The sequence below is a fragment of the Pholcus phalangioides genome, unplaced genomic scaffold, assembly GCF_987345545.1.
Source record: "Pholcus phalangioides strain wild (caught in Gottingen) unplaced genomic scaffold, Ppha-v1.0 ptg000013l_1, whole genome shotgun sequence".
In the NCBI taxonomy this organism is placed as follows: domain Eukaryota; kingdom Metazoa; phylum Arthropoda; class Arachnida; order Araneae; family Pholcidae; genus Pholcus; species Pholcus phalangioides.
The window spans coordinates 9543315-9560475 of record NW_028301606.1 but is presented as its reverse complement, the minus strand read 5'-3'; the positions used below and the strand labels follow the sequence as shown (position 1 = coordinate 9560475).

The 17161-nt window shown below is 34.6% G+C and overlaps 1 protein-coding gene across 1 annotated transcript in view; it reads left to right on the top strand.

Moving 5' to 3' along the window:
* The window catches only part of LOC149078574 (diuretic hormone receptor-like), a 129548-nt gene extending 116896 nt beyond the window's left edge, over window positions 1-12652 (top strand). The window contains exons 9-13 of the mRNA XM_089240689.1: window positions 494-560; window positions 669-754; window positions 2821-2953; window positions 5445-5486; window positions 11508-12652. Coding sequence (XP_089096815.1) covers window positions 494-560; window positions 669-754; window positions 2821-2953; window positions 5445-5486; window positions 11508-11771 — 592 coding nt within the window. The 3' untranslated portion in view covers window positions 11772-12652. The remainder of the gene's footprint in view (window positions 1-493; window positions 561-668; window positions 755-2820; window positions 2954-5444; window positions 5487-11507) is intronic.
* Window positions 12653-17161: the final 4509 nt, after the last annotated feature.

Genomic DNA, 17161 nt, shown 5'->3' with positions numbered 1-17161 from the left:
TTCCTATGATAATTTATTGAATAAAACCTTTGGAGTGTTTCTCACAAAAGATCTCTTCTAAACATTTTATCTCGAATCGTGGTCGTAGAAAAATTTACCATCAGCATATATTTTAAAATAAATCAATATAACATTGATTAGCTTGGAGGTATAACCAATTTATATTCGGATTAGCCTGACTTCGGATAATTGTACTTGTTTGCTCGCTTGCTCATCTGCATAATGAATTAATCAATTAATGAATATAGAACCATGTAATGTCTTTCTGTGGGCGGTTAGAAAAGAAACTGTGTAGTTTCTCATTATAATTGTTCCTAGATTTTTTTTCCATAACGTGAGTTAATACCACAAGAATTTCATTAACCGCTGTATTTACATATGAGTCTCATTACGATATCGCTGTGTTTGTTTCAGATATTTTTGCTTACATTCCATAACATAGGTTGATCGACTGTCTGAAGTCTTAATGTTGATTTTGTTTGTTTGTTTGCAGATGTCCGTGGCAAAACCGGGACAACTACGATTACATATTCATATGCCCGGTCGTTTTGGTTCTTTTGGTGAGTATTATTCAGTGCGGAAATTGCTCTCGATCCATCAAGTGGAGATAGTACTTGTGTTGATCGGACAAATCGTTTAATGTTATTTTACTGTTGTTATCTTCGCAGGTGAATATAGTATTCTTAGGGAAAATCATGTGGGTGCTGATCACAAAATTACGAGCTTCAAATACTCAAGAGTCTAGGCAATATAGGTTTGTGAGTTGTCTAATTTAAATTAATCATAAATGAGTTCAATAAACATTTAAAAAAACGTTTTCCATTGAAATTCTCTTTCACTTACGGTGCTTCTCGGTAAATGTCAAATTTCATCACAGAGGATGCACATGATTGAAGTTTTCTGTCATATGAGCTGTTTACCGTATTAACTGTCTATGGCCTCGTGAATATTTGAATGCACAGTAAAAGTTCGACTAACCGTCACCGTCCGGACCAGGGCTGTAACGGATTACCGACCGTATGGACGAATAACAGAAATCTCTTAATACTTGTGTACAGTAACGTGATTTCACTTCTGGCTTGGAACGAAAATGAAAGTAAAATCCTTTAAAAGTGAATAATACATACATATTGTATTTAATTGAAACAAAAACCGATCAATTATAAACTTCAATATAAAGTCAGCCCAGGCGATGGCGATATTGAAAATAATATCGCGCCACCGTATCCTTCATGCTGTATCTCTCCCAAAATTCTTTGGCACCATCAGATGAAAGCAAGCCTTCGATAAAAGCTTTTCCCTTAACGTCGCTTCATATATTCAATTATGCCCTGGTCCATAGCCTGAATAAGTATGGAGTTGTATTCGTTGTATTCGCTGGGAGAAAGAGGCATGTTAGTTTGCCATCATCACTTTTGTGCTCACAAGAGGGGTGTGTGTCGGTGCATTGTCCATTAACAGCAGTTCTTCATGCTGAAATTGCTTTTTTTGGCCATATGAGATCTAACTTGAGGCACGAAAACGTTGTGGAACCATTCTGGAAAAATTGTTTGGTCCATCCAAGCACTTTTTTGGGCACAATAGTTCACAGGCAATGCGTTCATATTTAAATTTTTGAAAGCATTTTTTGGATTTACCAATTACAAGCAGGAGCAATCTATGATTGATGGGGGAATTCGCACGGATCATAACAGTGATCCGATCTTCTTGGACCTTAAAACCTGGGGCTGTTCCCGGTTTTTTTTTTTAGACGACGACGGATAACAGAAACTGACGGTTAATCGAAGTTTTACTGTAGATAATAAATATGTAAAGTCAAGAAATATATGCCAAGTTCTTTTCCCATTGTTTTTCTTCTTTTTTTTTGGTGTTTTAGAAAGTACATCTTGCAGCAGGCATATTCAACCAGTTGCTCGCGAGCACCACAGTGCTCCCTGATGCATCCAGAGTTTTCGATGCTCGTGTCTGATTTCGAGCACTTAATAAACGTTCCAATTAAACACCTTGTACAAATTGCATTCATGGACTGAAATTATCCTGATTTGATCCATTCGTATGCCAAACTGGCCGTAAGGGTGCTCTTCTCTTGATGTTCCGTACAGGAAGTGCTCGCGACTAGGAAAAGGTTGAAGACCTCTGTCTTTCAGTTTCATTTTAGTGCAAAATACATTTTTATCCGGGCTAAACAAATCTATAGCCCGACATGTCTGATTACAGAAATTAGGAACATAAATGCGAGAAGTAACCAATTCTCGTTAATCACGTTGCCGGTTGTCGTCAAAGTTGCCAAATATTGCTTGTATAAACAAACCCCGGTAGGAAATAAATTTCTTTAGTAAATCTGCAGTAAATTAAAATGCATTTAACAGAAGTAAAAGACTTATATACAACAAATATACACAGATATTTTTCTAAATACCTGTATTAGATTTGGTTCATTCTATTGAAACTTACTGATACTCGCACATATATGCATGCATTTTTCTTTTTTTTTCTGAGAATTATTCACGCAAACGCCATTGAAATGGACCCAAAAAAGACAGAAAATGTGTCGTTATATAGATGACATTGCATTTTTCTCAACGTTACGAACCGCATTCATCGTCTACACTCCCGGTTTTAACGATTATCCTACATGGGAATCAGCCGGGGCAGCCGATTATTGGCGTTTCAGCCGAGGTGTCGTTATAAGCGAGTTGATATAACTGAGTTTCACTGTAGTTGCGTTATATGATAACCGAAATAAAAATCGGGAATTCACATGTGTATTTCTGTGCAAAGTTATTTTGCAATAATTTGTTTTTGTTTCTTTCTACGTAGAAAAGCGGCAAAGGCTCTACTAGTTTTGATACCATTACTCGGCGTTACTTACATTCTTCTGATTGTAACGCCGACAGATCATGCAGCGGAAGTTGTGTTTACTTACATACAAGCGGCACTTCTTTCGACACAGGTGAATGTAATACAGGTGGTTCCAAATTGTTTGCAAAACAGATATCTCTGAAACCGTCGACTTTAGAAACATATACTTTCAATCACAAAAATAAATTTTTTCATGATATGTAGTTACTTAAATCTCAAACTTTGTTTGCCGGGTCGTATACATAAAAAAATAACGAAAGTTAATTTTTAATGCATTCCCCGTGTGCTGAAACGTGTACTTACTGAAATCCCGCTATGAAAAATCATTTGCAAATGAATTCTTATTTTCAAACGCAATATTTATCGAGATATGAAATCGCTGTGCTTTTGCCAATTACCACTGTGCTGGCAAGATTTCATAGGCTCAAAAGTTGTCACTTTCAGGGACTGCACACAAATTGACTGAACTCAACCATTTTATTTTTCCCTCCACAATAGATAACAATTACATTTTTGACAATTATTTTGACGTTTACAGAATTTTTAGAAGTCTGAGTTTAATTCATTTCTCCCTCCCCCTCCCTTCTTTTTTACAACGTGTTATAGCGCACAGACTCTACATAAAAAGTTATTATTTCTATCTTTTATATCGATGACACCGTGATATAATTTAAGAGATTTTGTGTAATCGCAGGCCATTTGAAAACTTTTCGTAATTGAAAGTGCGTTTTTTCAAGAAAACGGTTTTAGTGATATTTACTGTGCAAAGAATTTGGGAATAGCATTTTTATGCTTTATATTCATAGACTATATTCCTTGCCCCTAAGAACATCCGCTCGAATTAAGTCCGTTTAAAATGATTTCCAGTAGTTAATTTTTTTGTTCTTGGCATCAAAATAACATATTAATTGTACGATTAATTCAGAACTCGATTTTTATATCAGATATAGTCCAGATATCATATTAGCCATCATTAACCAGGCAGGATTATCAAACACCGAGGATATTCCTGCTTAAGTACGAATGAAGGACAATCCGATCGACGAAGATAGATAGATAGATACAGTGTCCTAACTCCGAGGTTTCCGTCTCGGAAAAGTGATTCCTATTTCTATTTGTGCCGTATTTGAAACCATTTCCGAGACCACGTCGATGTCTCAAGGTCTCCGATTCACTTGTGTAACGATCCCCCTAATGCCTAATGCGCTCTTTCTGAGATGCCTTTTAAAGCAACAGCCAGATTGAAACGACAGGTTTTCCTCTAGTTGTTCCTTTTACTGCAACGGAAACTGCCAATTCTATTAGTTTTTGTTATCAATGTGATGCCATTATTTTCCTTCTCTTTTCTCTACAAATGGAACTTGGTTATTGTATGGCATCGAACGTTAAAGCTAATGAGTTTATTTCTGGGTTTTATATCGGCTGGAATCTTGAGCTATTTAAGGTGCACAGTAAAACATCGTTAGTGTCAAAGGCAAACTGTTTAGAGCAACCAGTGCTTATTCGTACAGTCTTCAAAAATTTTCATGGGTAGGAAGTTTTGTTTTCGTCAGGCATTAAATAACTCATTTCTTCTGTATGTGATTTGTTAAACACCATCATTAAAAATGCGTTGCGGTGGGCTTCAATTTCTTTTCAAAATATAATTCACATCAAACAGTTTGCTAATTATTGTTTTGAAGCCATAGGTATTATCAAAATACGTGAATATATGACGTATAAAGATACGAACTTCATGTGTAAAAAATATATGTTTGAATGGTTACATGATGAACTATGTGAACCAATGTAATACTTCTTTTCTATAATTTGCCATTACTATTCTTCCTAGATATTCAGTAGAAGCAATTTCGTGCATTTAATTCAGTATTTTCATTTTATTACTTTGCGAATGTCTGCGTTTGCTTTATACAGTACAGTACAGTGCTCGATTGGAAGAAAGATGTATATTCGAATAAAATTTGACGGCTTTTATATAAAAGGAACCAAGTATCATTAAATCAAAACTGAGAAAAAGCTATTTAAAGTTATCTTCGATTCAGTTATCTCTTCAGTTTGGTAGTTGGTTCAAGTGCACACAGACGACAAAAAGGGAGAAATAAGTAATTCTTTTCCCGAAGCTTTAGTGAGAGATTCAGAGAAAATATTCAATCCACATGTGTTTTAAGATACATGATTTTTTACGTAATGACAAAGATTAAGTTCAATTAATTTATAATTTATCATTTTCTTGTAGCCAAACTGTCACGTATATGGATCCTCCTAATTTTGAATTGTAGGGAATATCTCAAGTTCAAACATTCCCTTTGAAAAAAAATTAATGACTCGCATCAACTGGAATGATTGGATGAGAGTAATGTTACTTCATTAACAGAAAAATAAAATAAATTTTATAACGTATGCCAGCTTTCCAAAACAAAGGCAGTTTGTCCACATACCCCACTATTCATCATCTATTTAATATTTTACCGCAATGCAGTATGCATTGATTTACACTTTATAATATTCTGCATATTTCATGCATCTGCTGATAAAATATTTTTGATCGTAATAATATCCACTCCTTTATCTCATGCTTTCAGGGTTTTATCGTCGCCGTGCTGTATTGCTTTTTAAATGGAGAAGTAAGTTGTTTCATTGTTTTTACTTCCTCAAGTAATACAAAGAAAAAATGTTCTTCTTCAATTGGATAATAGGCATCAATTATTTTCTTCACTTTCGTTCTGTTAAACGTTATATTTAATTGGAATATAAGTTGTTTGAGATATAATGCAACATTTTGTTGTGCTCCGAAATACAGCTGCACAATATTTTGTAAAATTTTGTTTTCCAGAATTTTCAGAGACCAGAGATACGTGAATGTAAGAAAATGGTTTAATAACATACGGGTACCTGCTACATAATGAATTTAGTAAGAAGGCCACAGACACACACACACACACACACGCACACGCACACACAAACCTAATGGAGAATTTTAGAATTTGTGAACAACTACACTGAATAAACTAGAAAAAATATATTACCACCGCGTTGTCAAGAAGCGTGTAATTAGGTTAAAAAAAATGCACAGGTTGAGAATATATATAGAGAGTATAAGAGAGAGTCATTGTAAAATATAAAGAGGAGATAAGTGTCATTGTGTACACAATACGATATAGTCGTATATAGGCTAACCATTTTACTTCATAAAAATACAAGAAATCCTAATACATGCGAGATATCACCAAAAAAATTTCAAACGAAGTAAACTTGCCAATTATACCAAAGAAAAAAGTTATCAGAGTTGAGTAAAGTTACCAGCTATCACTAAAATTAATGAAAAACTGCCAATGTAGGAAATAGAAAGCGTCAGCAAGTCGCAATGGATTAAAACGTAATTCACTAAAGAAATATGTACATATTTTTGACAATTATGTGATATAAATATGAGAATAATTATTTATGAAAAGAATCATAATTATCATAATATAATTCGTAAGTTACAAAAATAATCACAAACCCTAATTTCAAAGAAATAAAAGATTAATATTCAAGTCAGCTTCGTTGTAAATACTGGAAAATACTGAAAATTGAAGTAGTCGATACCTCCAAAAAATCCAGTAAAAAAAATAGGACATATTTCACCCAATCTCTCTATATATGAGTTCCTGGCCCGCGAACAGCAGAAGTACCGCATATGTGGCCCGGAGATTCAATCGATTTTGGCAAACTTCCCTTTCAACACCTTCTACAGCAGAAAGACTCTGCTCAGAGCTAGTGACGTCACTGAAGTCGCCCATTTCACCTATAGTCTTTGGATATATTGCAAAAAGGGTAAAGATTTCGCATACGTGGGCCTGCTGTATCCAATAGCTATAGGTGAAATGGGCGACTTCAGTGACGTCAAAGCTTCCCGCGGAGGTTTTCTGCTGTAGGCGTTGGCAGAAGGCCTAGGAGTGAAGCTCTTGACGTCACTGAAGAAGTTATCGCACCTATAGTCATTGTGTATGTACTGTATAAAAGAGGTACAGATATCACATGCGTCGTCCTGTTGTAGTCAATGCCTATAGGCGAAATTACTTCAGTGACGTCACCAGATTCGCGCGGGAGGCCTTTTGCTATAGATGGTGATGACCCTGTGGCGTGTTTTTTTTTTTTTTTTTTTTTTTCGCGCACGTTATTGCGTAAATTAGTAAAATAAAAATTCTTAACGCATTGCCGATAAAATAACGTTACCAATGCTATTGTCATTACGTTTCTTTTCAACAGCAGTAGTTATATCCAAAGTCCATTCCACGTGTATAAAGAACGACAGACAAGAAAGTCCTTAATTTCAATAAATTTTAAAATGAATTTACCTTTTTGAATAGACATCGGATATCCAATTCTGACAGTTTGTTCGGAAAAAAAACCATTTTGGTCAATTTTTGACAGATTTTTGAAGCAAGCGAATGGGTCACCAATTTTTTTTTTTTGTTATAAATGAAGAAATGTGTTGATGAAGAAAAGATTGTACATTTGTGCTGACAACAATCACAAAAAATAAATTTTACATATAATCGATTTAAACAAAAATAGTCAAATATTGAATTATTGCGTGAAATATTTTCGTTTCCAGCAAATTATGATTATGAGTTATCGTGTCTAGTGTGCATCATATTTTCGCTTTTTTGACAGCTTACCAGGTGTTTGAAATTGTGAAACTTCTCACGTTCTTGACACACGTCAACAAGATAAAAGAATTGATGTGAAATTTTTCCTACATCGAAAATTTTATTCCTGCTTGACACGCAAGCGTAAAAATAGTGAAAAATTACGACATAAAAACTAAATATGACTAAAGAATCTTTTCTTTTTGCTTTGAGGTTTTAGTTTTCAACTTTTGTGGATTCGATGAAGAGTGAGACAGTTAAGACATTACCTATTACTTCTTTCATAAAAATAACATGGTTGTGTACAGGGTATGAATATTTTATTTTTTGGCCCAGACATATCTTTAATACTATTTCCTGAAAATAGTCGGGTATTTTATTATAGGCATTTTATTGCTTTTCTCAGAATGTACCCAACGTTCCGATTAGTTAATAAATAAAAAATATATTTCATTTTTATTACATTTAGTCTATTATTCTTTTATTACGGAAGATAATTTCAGATTCAATTTTAGAATTTATCAACACTTCCAATAATATTGGATCCTATAATTTTCAATGTGTGATTACTAGCTCGGGCAAATTGAATTCTCTTGGCTGCTAAAAACCAGTTGCGGTTGGCATCTAGTTTTTTTTTTTTTTTTTGGATTTTTAAAGCCCTGGTTTGCACGATAATAGAATGTACAGGATGTTTATAAAGTTTCCGTGCTCTGACTAGTTTATCCTCAAAAACTGCTCATCCGGATACAGCCACTTTTCTTTTTGGATATCTTAATGAGACCATGGGAAGAGAAATTTATGAAAAAAAAAAAAATTTTCGACCACTTGATGGAAAAGTGGATCTATTTTTATTGCATCTTACATTTTACCATGGTCGATATAGCATAAATATGCTAAGTTTCAATGGACTACGTCTACCAGAACGGAAGCTGTGTAGATCTGAGTAGTTTCAGTATACTGACACTTCTCCGACCTATGTAGCGCTTGTTCTAGAGAACGCATTCCATTGAAGCTTGGTATATACGTTATATGGCCCATATGGGAAAATTGAAAACTCAATAAAAAAGCGCCTCTTTTTCACCTGGTGGGGAAAACTTTTTTTCAGTTTCATATATATCTCTTTTCTACGGTCTCATTAAGGTATCGAATACATCCAAAAAATTTGGCTGTATTCGGATAAGCAGTTTTTGAGGGAAAAACTACTTTCTTTAATCACGGGAACTTCAATTATAATCCTGTATAATTACATCGCACATGACTGATAGCTTCTAAAATTGATTCTCAAATTAACTTCCGGAATAAATAATAGCCTAAATTCGATAGAGATAAAATATACCTTTCATTTATTAATTAATCGGAATGTTAATTATATTCTGCGAAAGAGCAACACAAACTGTCTAAAATAAAATATCCGAACTATTTTTAGGAACTAATATTAAAGATAAGTCTCGGCCAATAAAATATTCAAGCGTTCATTAGATATTAGACTTGATTCTATTACTTATCTATAATATTGCCACGAAATATCTCGCATCTCTTTTCGGGAATGATTGATCACTTTTAATGCAATTATGACGTGTTCGAAGCGGCTCGAGGAAACGCTAAACACTTGCGTGGTTTGGTTTTGATGTCTGAGATTTGAGGTGTGTCTGGAAAATGTGCAGCGGTAGTTGATTTATCACCTTAAGTAGAGATAATTTATTCATGATCACAATTAAATATACGTCGAAAAATACCGATGATACTGGCAGTTGGAAGAATTATCTTGCATGCGATATGTGAGGATTCCCCTACTGTCAAAGTCAGGAAAACTTATCAAGATTTACCAAGAATCTTTCCGAATTTCAATGACCAGAAGCGTTCCAAGGCCGTTATAAATTTTTGTGGAAATCAATATTCAAACAGTCTAAAACATCGAAACTTCTCACAACAATCATATGCAAACGTGAAAAGCGTACGGGAGTTGAACAGCTATTTCAAAATCATGGGATGAACGAAATGGCTACTTGAGAATCGTTCTCTTCTCGATATGGTGCATTTCTGATAAACAGCACCTGCTGCCAGCAATAACACTTATTTTAATATTAGTTCGTGAATGAATTTACAGTACGGTATTTTTATTTTTTTTGTGTCAAATTTTACCATAGAGCTTTTGATTGAGACAAATTTCGTTCAAAATAAACTTGTTTGTTGGTAGACGATTATCATTGCTCCCATCCTGTAGATCAGGGGATCTTAAGTCTGTAAGTTTGTAAGTCTCATCTAAAGAGCTCATGCGAATTAAGTCCAAGTTATGACACATGGTTAAATATTCCCGGGTTGTAAGTGGATTTCCACGACACATCCAGGAAGCCACTGCGAATCGAGTTTGAATCGTGACTCAAAGCTCAAAAGTCCCTGACCGTAAGTGTGTTTGTGCTACTCATCTCGGAACCACCAGCGAGACAAGTTTGAATCGGTATCCATAGCTCGAGTCACTGTTAGTGGATTTGTACGACCCATGTAGAGAGCCCTAAGAATAAGTCTAGGTTGTGACCCATGGCTGAATAATCCTTGGCTTTAAATGGATTTCTACAAGCCATCTCGGAAGTCCCTGTGAAACAAATTAGAATCGTGACAGATAGCTCAAGAATCCCTGACTGTAGGTGTATCTGTGAGACAAATCTCGGAAGCCCCTGCGTATCAAGTTTGAATCGGGACCCATAACGCAAGAGCCCTGACGTTCAGTTGATCTAAACGACCCATCTCGGAAGCCCCGGTGACCAAAATTTTGATCCTATAGATTAAGAATCCGTGCTCTCTTACCTCGTATTTTACCTCGAAAGTTTTATGGGCTGCGGTATCTACTAAAATATCACTGATAAACAATGTTTTCTCTAAATTATACAACAATATAATTTCCATTACTTTCACGTGAATGGCCTATTCATTATTTTTAGGAATTGAAAAAATGTTGAAGAATGAGCAAAATCGCGAAGAAAGTAGTAAGAAAAAAAAATTATCTAGAAATTTGTTTTGCTAAACAAAAATAAGTTTTATTATTATCTTTTGTTTTTGAGATATTACCATGTAAATTGTGAGAAAAGCCCTTTTACGAGCGGTATCTGTGGATAATAATGAAAGTGCGTCCGACGTGAAAGCAAGCGATTCCGATATTACCATGTTAATTAAGAATTAATAAACTAGAGTGTGATAATAAATATATTTATGTTTCCATGCATTTTTGGGTAATATATATTAATATTGTGTCTCTGAATAGTTTCGAGGTTTCTATAATATTCATGTTGCTTTTCCGTTGTGTTTCCAATCTATTTGTATTGTACTGCTACACATGTACTAAATGTGCACTTACAAAGAGAACAGGAGCCAGTTCAGATTGTTTATGGTTGGGTTCGTGTTCCACGCACCAAATTACTGTATTAATATACATAACACAAAAATGCATTTAAACACAAATATATTTATTACCGCACTATTGTTTATCCATTCTTAACATGGTATATATCTCCAATAAAAAAGACAGATAGAAAACTCTTTCTGAACAATTCCGAAAACAGTTATTTTCTTTATGAAAAAATTGATCATGCCAAAATGCGGTGGTTTCAAATGGATTCCATATCTTGGTAATTCGCTTTCTAATTACACTAGAAAACAACGAAATTGCGTCAGACGTGTTTCTATACGATTCCGAATTATTTTCACCTGCTGAACTCGAATATGACCATGAAAACATTTTATTGGCTTTTGTTTCTGAGACATCACCATGTAATTTGTGAGAAAAGTCTGCGAAAGAATTTACTGTTTTTATTCAGGACGTAGAAAGTTTTAAAAATTTATGGTCTAGTGTTATTTTTCCAACAATACATTCACCGAATATTAATTTGTTTTTCTTTATACAATCGCTAGTTTCAATTTTCTAAAATGAAGCTACTGATTCTTATGCTCGTTTTGCCAACTAATTATCGAATATTGCTGTCTATTCAATTTTCGTATTAATTCTTTTTTTTTTAGGTACAAAATTCCGTGAGACACCACGTTCAGCGTTGGAAAGTGCGCAGGGCCATACGGAGAGGATATCACGATTCATTCGGGAGCTCGGTGTCCACAAAACAACAAAGCTTCACAACGTATTACGGACGCAATGTCAGAGACAGCTGTGCGAGTTTCATTACCACGACTTCGGTCGTCAATCTGCATTCCACAACAGGTCTGAAGTCGACGCAAGTAGCAACCGATGTCAACATCGACGGTTTGCGAAGTGAGCACCGAGTGTAATATCATGCGTGTGTCAAGATCTCTCTCTCTCGCAATATCTACTCTCGCTCGTGCTGTTACGCATGGTGGGAACTGCTTCCAACTCATCGTCATTCTTCGCATTCTGGACTGATTCGTGGTTCTAACTTCGGAGACGGAACATAGTGTTTAATCATCGCTGTTCAAGTGCAACATTGTAATTTTGTGATCACTGTGTGTGTGTGTGTGTGTGTGTGTGTGTGTGTGTGTGGGCTTCAGAACATTACAAATAAATTCATGTTATATACATGTGCTACGGAAAATGTGATCGGTTATTGTGCACATTCACCAATCATCTTGGCGAGTTTGATAAAATTATTACTTTCATCAGCAAATGTGAACAACACCCAAGTGTCGTTGGTAAATTAGATAAATGCTTGAAATTTATCGCTTTTCTCTGTGATTATGATAATATCGTAGGGTAATCAATGAATTTGATAAATATGAAGAACAATTCCAAACCAGTCTATTATGTGTGATGAATATAGTCGGATCCCGATATTAGCAAATTTTGCGATCTTACCCCGAGTATTGATGCAATATATGTATGAATTATCATGAATAGAATTTCATGCAGTGCGATTTATCTTGTTTACAAACGACACGACGCTAGAGTATTATGCATAATTGTCAATAAATGTGATGGTTTTTTTACTACTTATTAAATTTGCCAACGACGCTTTATTGCAGGTAAAAGTGATAAATTTAGGGAAATTTATCAAACTTGCCGAAATGCTCTGAAATCATTATACATAATAATTACCGCATTTATCATATTTACTTCGTAACATGTGCATATGACTGATTCTTTTTTCTGGTATTTTCACACCATATCTATACATTACCGATTCGTGTTTTTCTTTAAAGAGATTATTCAATTATTTATATTCAATATTATTATTATTATTCAATATAAATTATTATAGAATTAGTTTTTCTGATCTTAGTACATAGTCAGATTTGTAATAATTTTTATTGCTTCAAACTGCATTACGTACGAAGTGTACAATAACTTCATAAATAGTTTAAAAATTCAAAGAATTGAAGAAAATGGTATATTTGAATGCTGTTTGAGAAAATTTATTCACATGAACAGAAAAAAAAACTATAGTTCAAATTTTTTGTCGATAGAGGACGGTGTATGGCAGCTAATCATTGAAAATATACAGATCAGAGTCTAATACAACGCAGGGTGTACGATTAGTAGCTCATTTCTGAATTTCATTGTCACTACTGCTTACACATTGTTTTCATAGTGATGGTGACATTGGTGAATGAAGCACTATTGTTGAAGTTTACCTCAGCCACAAATCACCAGTTGAAGCTTTTCGAACACAGAACTCTATTTCGAAGACTTTTGAGAAAGCTTAAGGTCAGGATTTCTGTGATTTGTGCAGCGCTCTTTATCGACAAGAATTTGAACTCAATTGTTCTGTACCAAACAGAACACCCCTCTTCCTGAGAATAACGTTTCTCGCAAACCGCATTCTAATTTACGAATTCCTTCAATTTTTATGAATTTCTAAACGACTTACGAATTTATGGGACACCCTGTACAATTCAATGGTAGAAAGAATTTATTTTACACCATCATAACACTTTTCAGGGCTTGGCAAATCTAAAAAGAAATTGAGCATCAATAAAAAAAAAATCTTGTAAATAAACATTTGTTTAAATTTAATTTTTCAAGGAAAACGGCAAAAATATTTTTTCAGGATTTTCCTAGAATGGGTGATTTTCTCCCAAGTTGGTGAAAATATATATACACAAAATTCAAAAATATTTCGTTTTCACACTTCAATTTAGTCATTTCACACACAGAAAATTTCACACGCCAATGCCGATATTTGAGTCACCATGGTGACCTGGCTGGCGAAGGTTCGTCAAGCCCTGAACTATTGAACCATTTATTGGATTAAAAATGTTTTCTTGAACATTGAGAAATTTCACAAGTTCATAATCTTCATAGACCAGAGGGTTAGGTTTAAATATGGGTTAATAATATCAGTTTTATACTCTCTCTTATCGTAAAATAATTATTTAATTATAAAATAATCTATTTAATTATTCTTTCGAATTTCAATTTCTTCATTGATTTAGTTTCTTAGTAATTTCATTTTTATATTATCTAATCATGCTTTTTGAATATCAACGATGAAAGGAGAATACATGTTACATTATTGAAACATGACATGGTTTTTTTACATATATGACAATATTTCTCATATATGTAAAAAAAAATATCACCAAAATATGTAATAATATCTTAGAATTTGATGTTTTTAAGAATCTGAAAATAAACTATGTTCTTTTCTAATTATAGTACAGTAATAAATCTGTTTGATTGATTTTTGAAAACCTTAACCATTCATTTTAAAATTATATATTCGGTGCATAGGAAAGTTCATTTGTCCTGGAATAATTTCGAACCGTTGTTCCTGGATGCATACTTCCAATCAGAAAACATATTCAAATAACATGTGGAAGATACGTCATTCATGCTGCAAGGTGGTGTATAGTTATTATAATAATAATAAAAAAACCCTTTTTTAAGGACACCCTGTCCTCAAAACCTCAATAAGAAAGTAGTTCCCTTGCTCTCCTGAGGCTAACAAGAAAAACTTCTAACGAACGTTTTTAAGTGCGGAATTTGCTGAGATATTTGGATGCGAAAATTGGAGGAAAGTTGCGAAAAAAATAGCACAAATAAGGGAAAGAAGATTTATTTGTGTTAATTTTTTTGCTGTTCTTTCTCAGCCGATGAAAGTTCGGGAATAATGAAGTCCTGTTAATGGCCTCAGGAGAATTAAGATGTAGGGTACTTATGGAACAGCAATGTGTGTCTACATAAAACACCTGGATGACCGAGCATAAGCTGACTTGGACGAGGACTCCATGTGACGTTGATTTGTCGTTGTACGGCCTATACGAATCCAGCATGTGACATATAGCGTACGCGAATGGCAGCTGCCACCAACGGAACATTGTCCAGTAAGCAGTGCCGTCTTAACAAATGGGCCCACCCGGGCACGACCAGCGGCCCTCACAAAAGTGAGATCTGGTTTGAATGAATTTTCGAGTAGGGCCTCGGAAAAACTACTTGTCCCGGGGGCCCATGATCCTCTTAAGACGGCCCTGCCAGTAAGTCCTGGTTGCGAATCGTGAGAGCGGTTAAATATACGTTTGAAAAAAAGATGCGGGGCTGAATTGGTAGTTCTTGAAGATAAAAAAAAACTCATAAATAATGATGATGCGAACAAAATTGTATACGGAAAAGGAATATGAAAACTCATTTGTGTTTAGGAATTTATTTACTTATTTATACCGTAAGAGAAGAACACATAAAAGGATCAGAGAGAAGAAATATATAAAAGTTTGTTTTCGAAATCTAAATTTTAGCGCCATCTGGACAAGCTTAAGAGGAAAAATCGAATATGCGAGAGAAATCAAGCAAGCTCTCGGTGAAAATCAGAAATCAAACACAGCCAATTCCGTATAAGCGGATTACATATAGCGTTTGCGAATTGCGGAAGCTCGAATGTCCATCGTATCGGCAAAAACAATCCACTAGTAAACGAAATATTTATTCTGAATCATCAATAATCGTTTTATCCTGAACGAAACAACAGTGAAAATTCATGATATTCTTGATCTCGAACTCGATACATTATAGGATTATAAAAGGTGGGATTCACACACACACGCACAAGGAGATATAGCAGTTTGATCACTTGTACGATAAAGAAAATTACGATTCTTAGTTTTAGTACGTAATGAAATATATAAAGCAAAACATTTTCACGTACGGTATTAAATAATAAACTAAATTCACACCATTTCTTGAAGTAAAACGGAACACCCAAGAAAAAAACTGGGTACGTTGATTAAAAATTACTGACCCATTTTCAATATATACACTCATGCGTAAAATTAAGAAAAATTTGCACATTTTGTCTCTTTGAAGCATCATGTTGGACGTCCGTACACCCCTCCATTTGGTTGACGGAGGGTTCCTGAATGCTAGGAGGTATAGGAAGGAGATTATATAGCCCTATGTTCGACTTTCCAGGGGCGCAGTTGGCCCTCGGTTCCTATTCAAGGACGAAAAAGTTTGTCCATATCGGGCTCACCTGGTCAACGATTATCTGGAAAGTGAGAATATTCGGCGTATGGATTTGGCCACCTTATATCCTGACCTAAATCCTATAGAACACGTCTGGTACGCCCATCTCGCCATCCACCTTTGAGAATCATTCCCGGAGCTGAAAACTGTGTTGCTGCAGGAGTGGCACTGATTGCTTCAGAGACTCCTCAACTGCTTCGTGTCCAGTATGCCGTCAGCGTTGTGCGACCTGTCTGACTGTGTGAGGGCACCATAATCCCCTCCGCCCATATTAGACTCATTTTCGGTTCGATCTCGCAACGTGGATTTTGGACATTCTTGCAATTATGAGCTTTACTGACAATCATGCTTGCGTACTCTATGACTTTTGCATTGTACTTCTCTTTCTCTGTTATAACTGTGTATCCGTACCAAATTTAACTAAAATCTGTATATTAATTTGTCAGAAATTCGACATATAATGTGCTAATTCTCTTAATTTTGCACACGCGAGTGTATTTAAAACAAAATTATCAATTTTGGATAATTTATGATTTATTTAGGAGGTTGTGTGGTGCACGATCTTGGCTTCCCGAATCTCCTTTCTTTAAGGAATATTTAGAAAAAAAATTTCTATTCACTTTAGCTACTCAATTTCTTTTCTCAAATACTACGGATATTTTTATGCAAGTTAACGCGAGTGTTTAGGATTTTAACTCTTGGTTATTCTTTTCTCGAATTTTAATTTCACCAACATGCAACTTTTTTTCAAAAATCATCAGAATTTTCCCGTAATTTGTAGCATATTTTTTTAAAAAATAATTTAATAAACAAATCCTCTTGTTAAAGTATGCAACACCATAGTGTTGAGAGACGCACAAAGTTTCAAGACGTTTGAATGAGTGGTTGTTCGAAAAATGTTCCTCGTCTAAAAAACAACTTATTTTTGGGAAAAGAGAATTTTAGTGGAAAAAATTAGCATGTACAATGCATGCCAGCAGTTTATATAAATATATTTCTAACACAGGTATAACAAAAAACTGCAGCACAGTTAGACGCAGAAAGTTTCATGGTATTTGAAAATTGAAAAAATCCGAAAAGGTTTTCCAATCAGAAAATTTGGTTCACCAACGCCCTCTCCCCCTTTAAATTTAATTTTCTACCGAATACTCTGGAGACTTTGGTGCATAATCTGTATCCTTTCTCGCATGAATCAACATTTTTTAATCAAAGATGCACCGTAATAATAATTTTTTTAGTTATTTGTTTG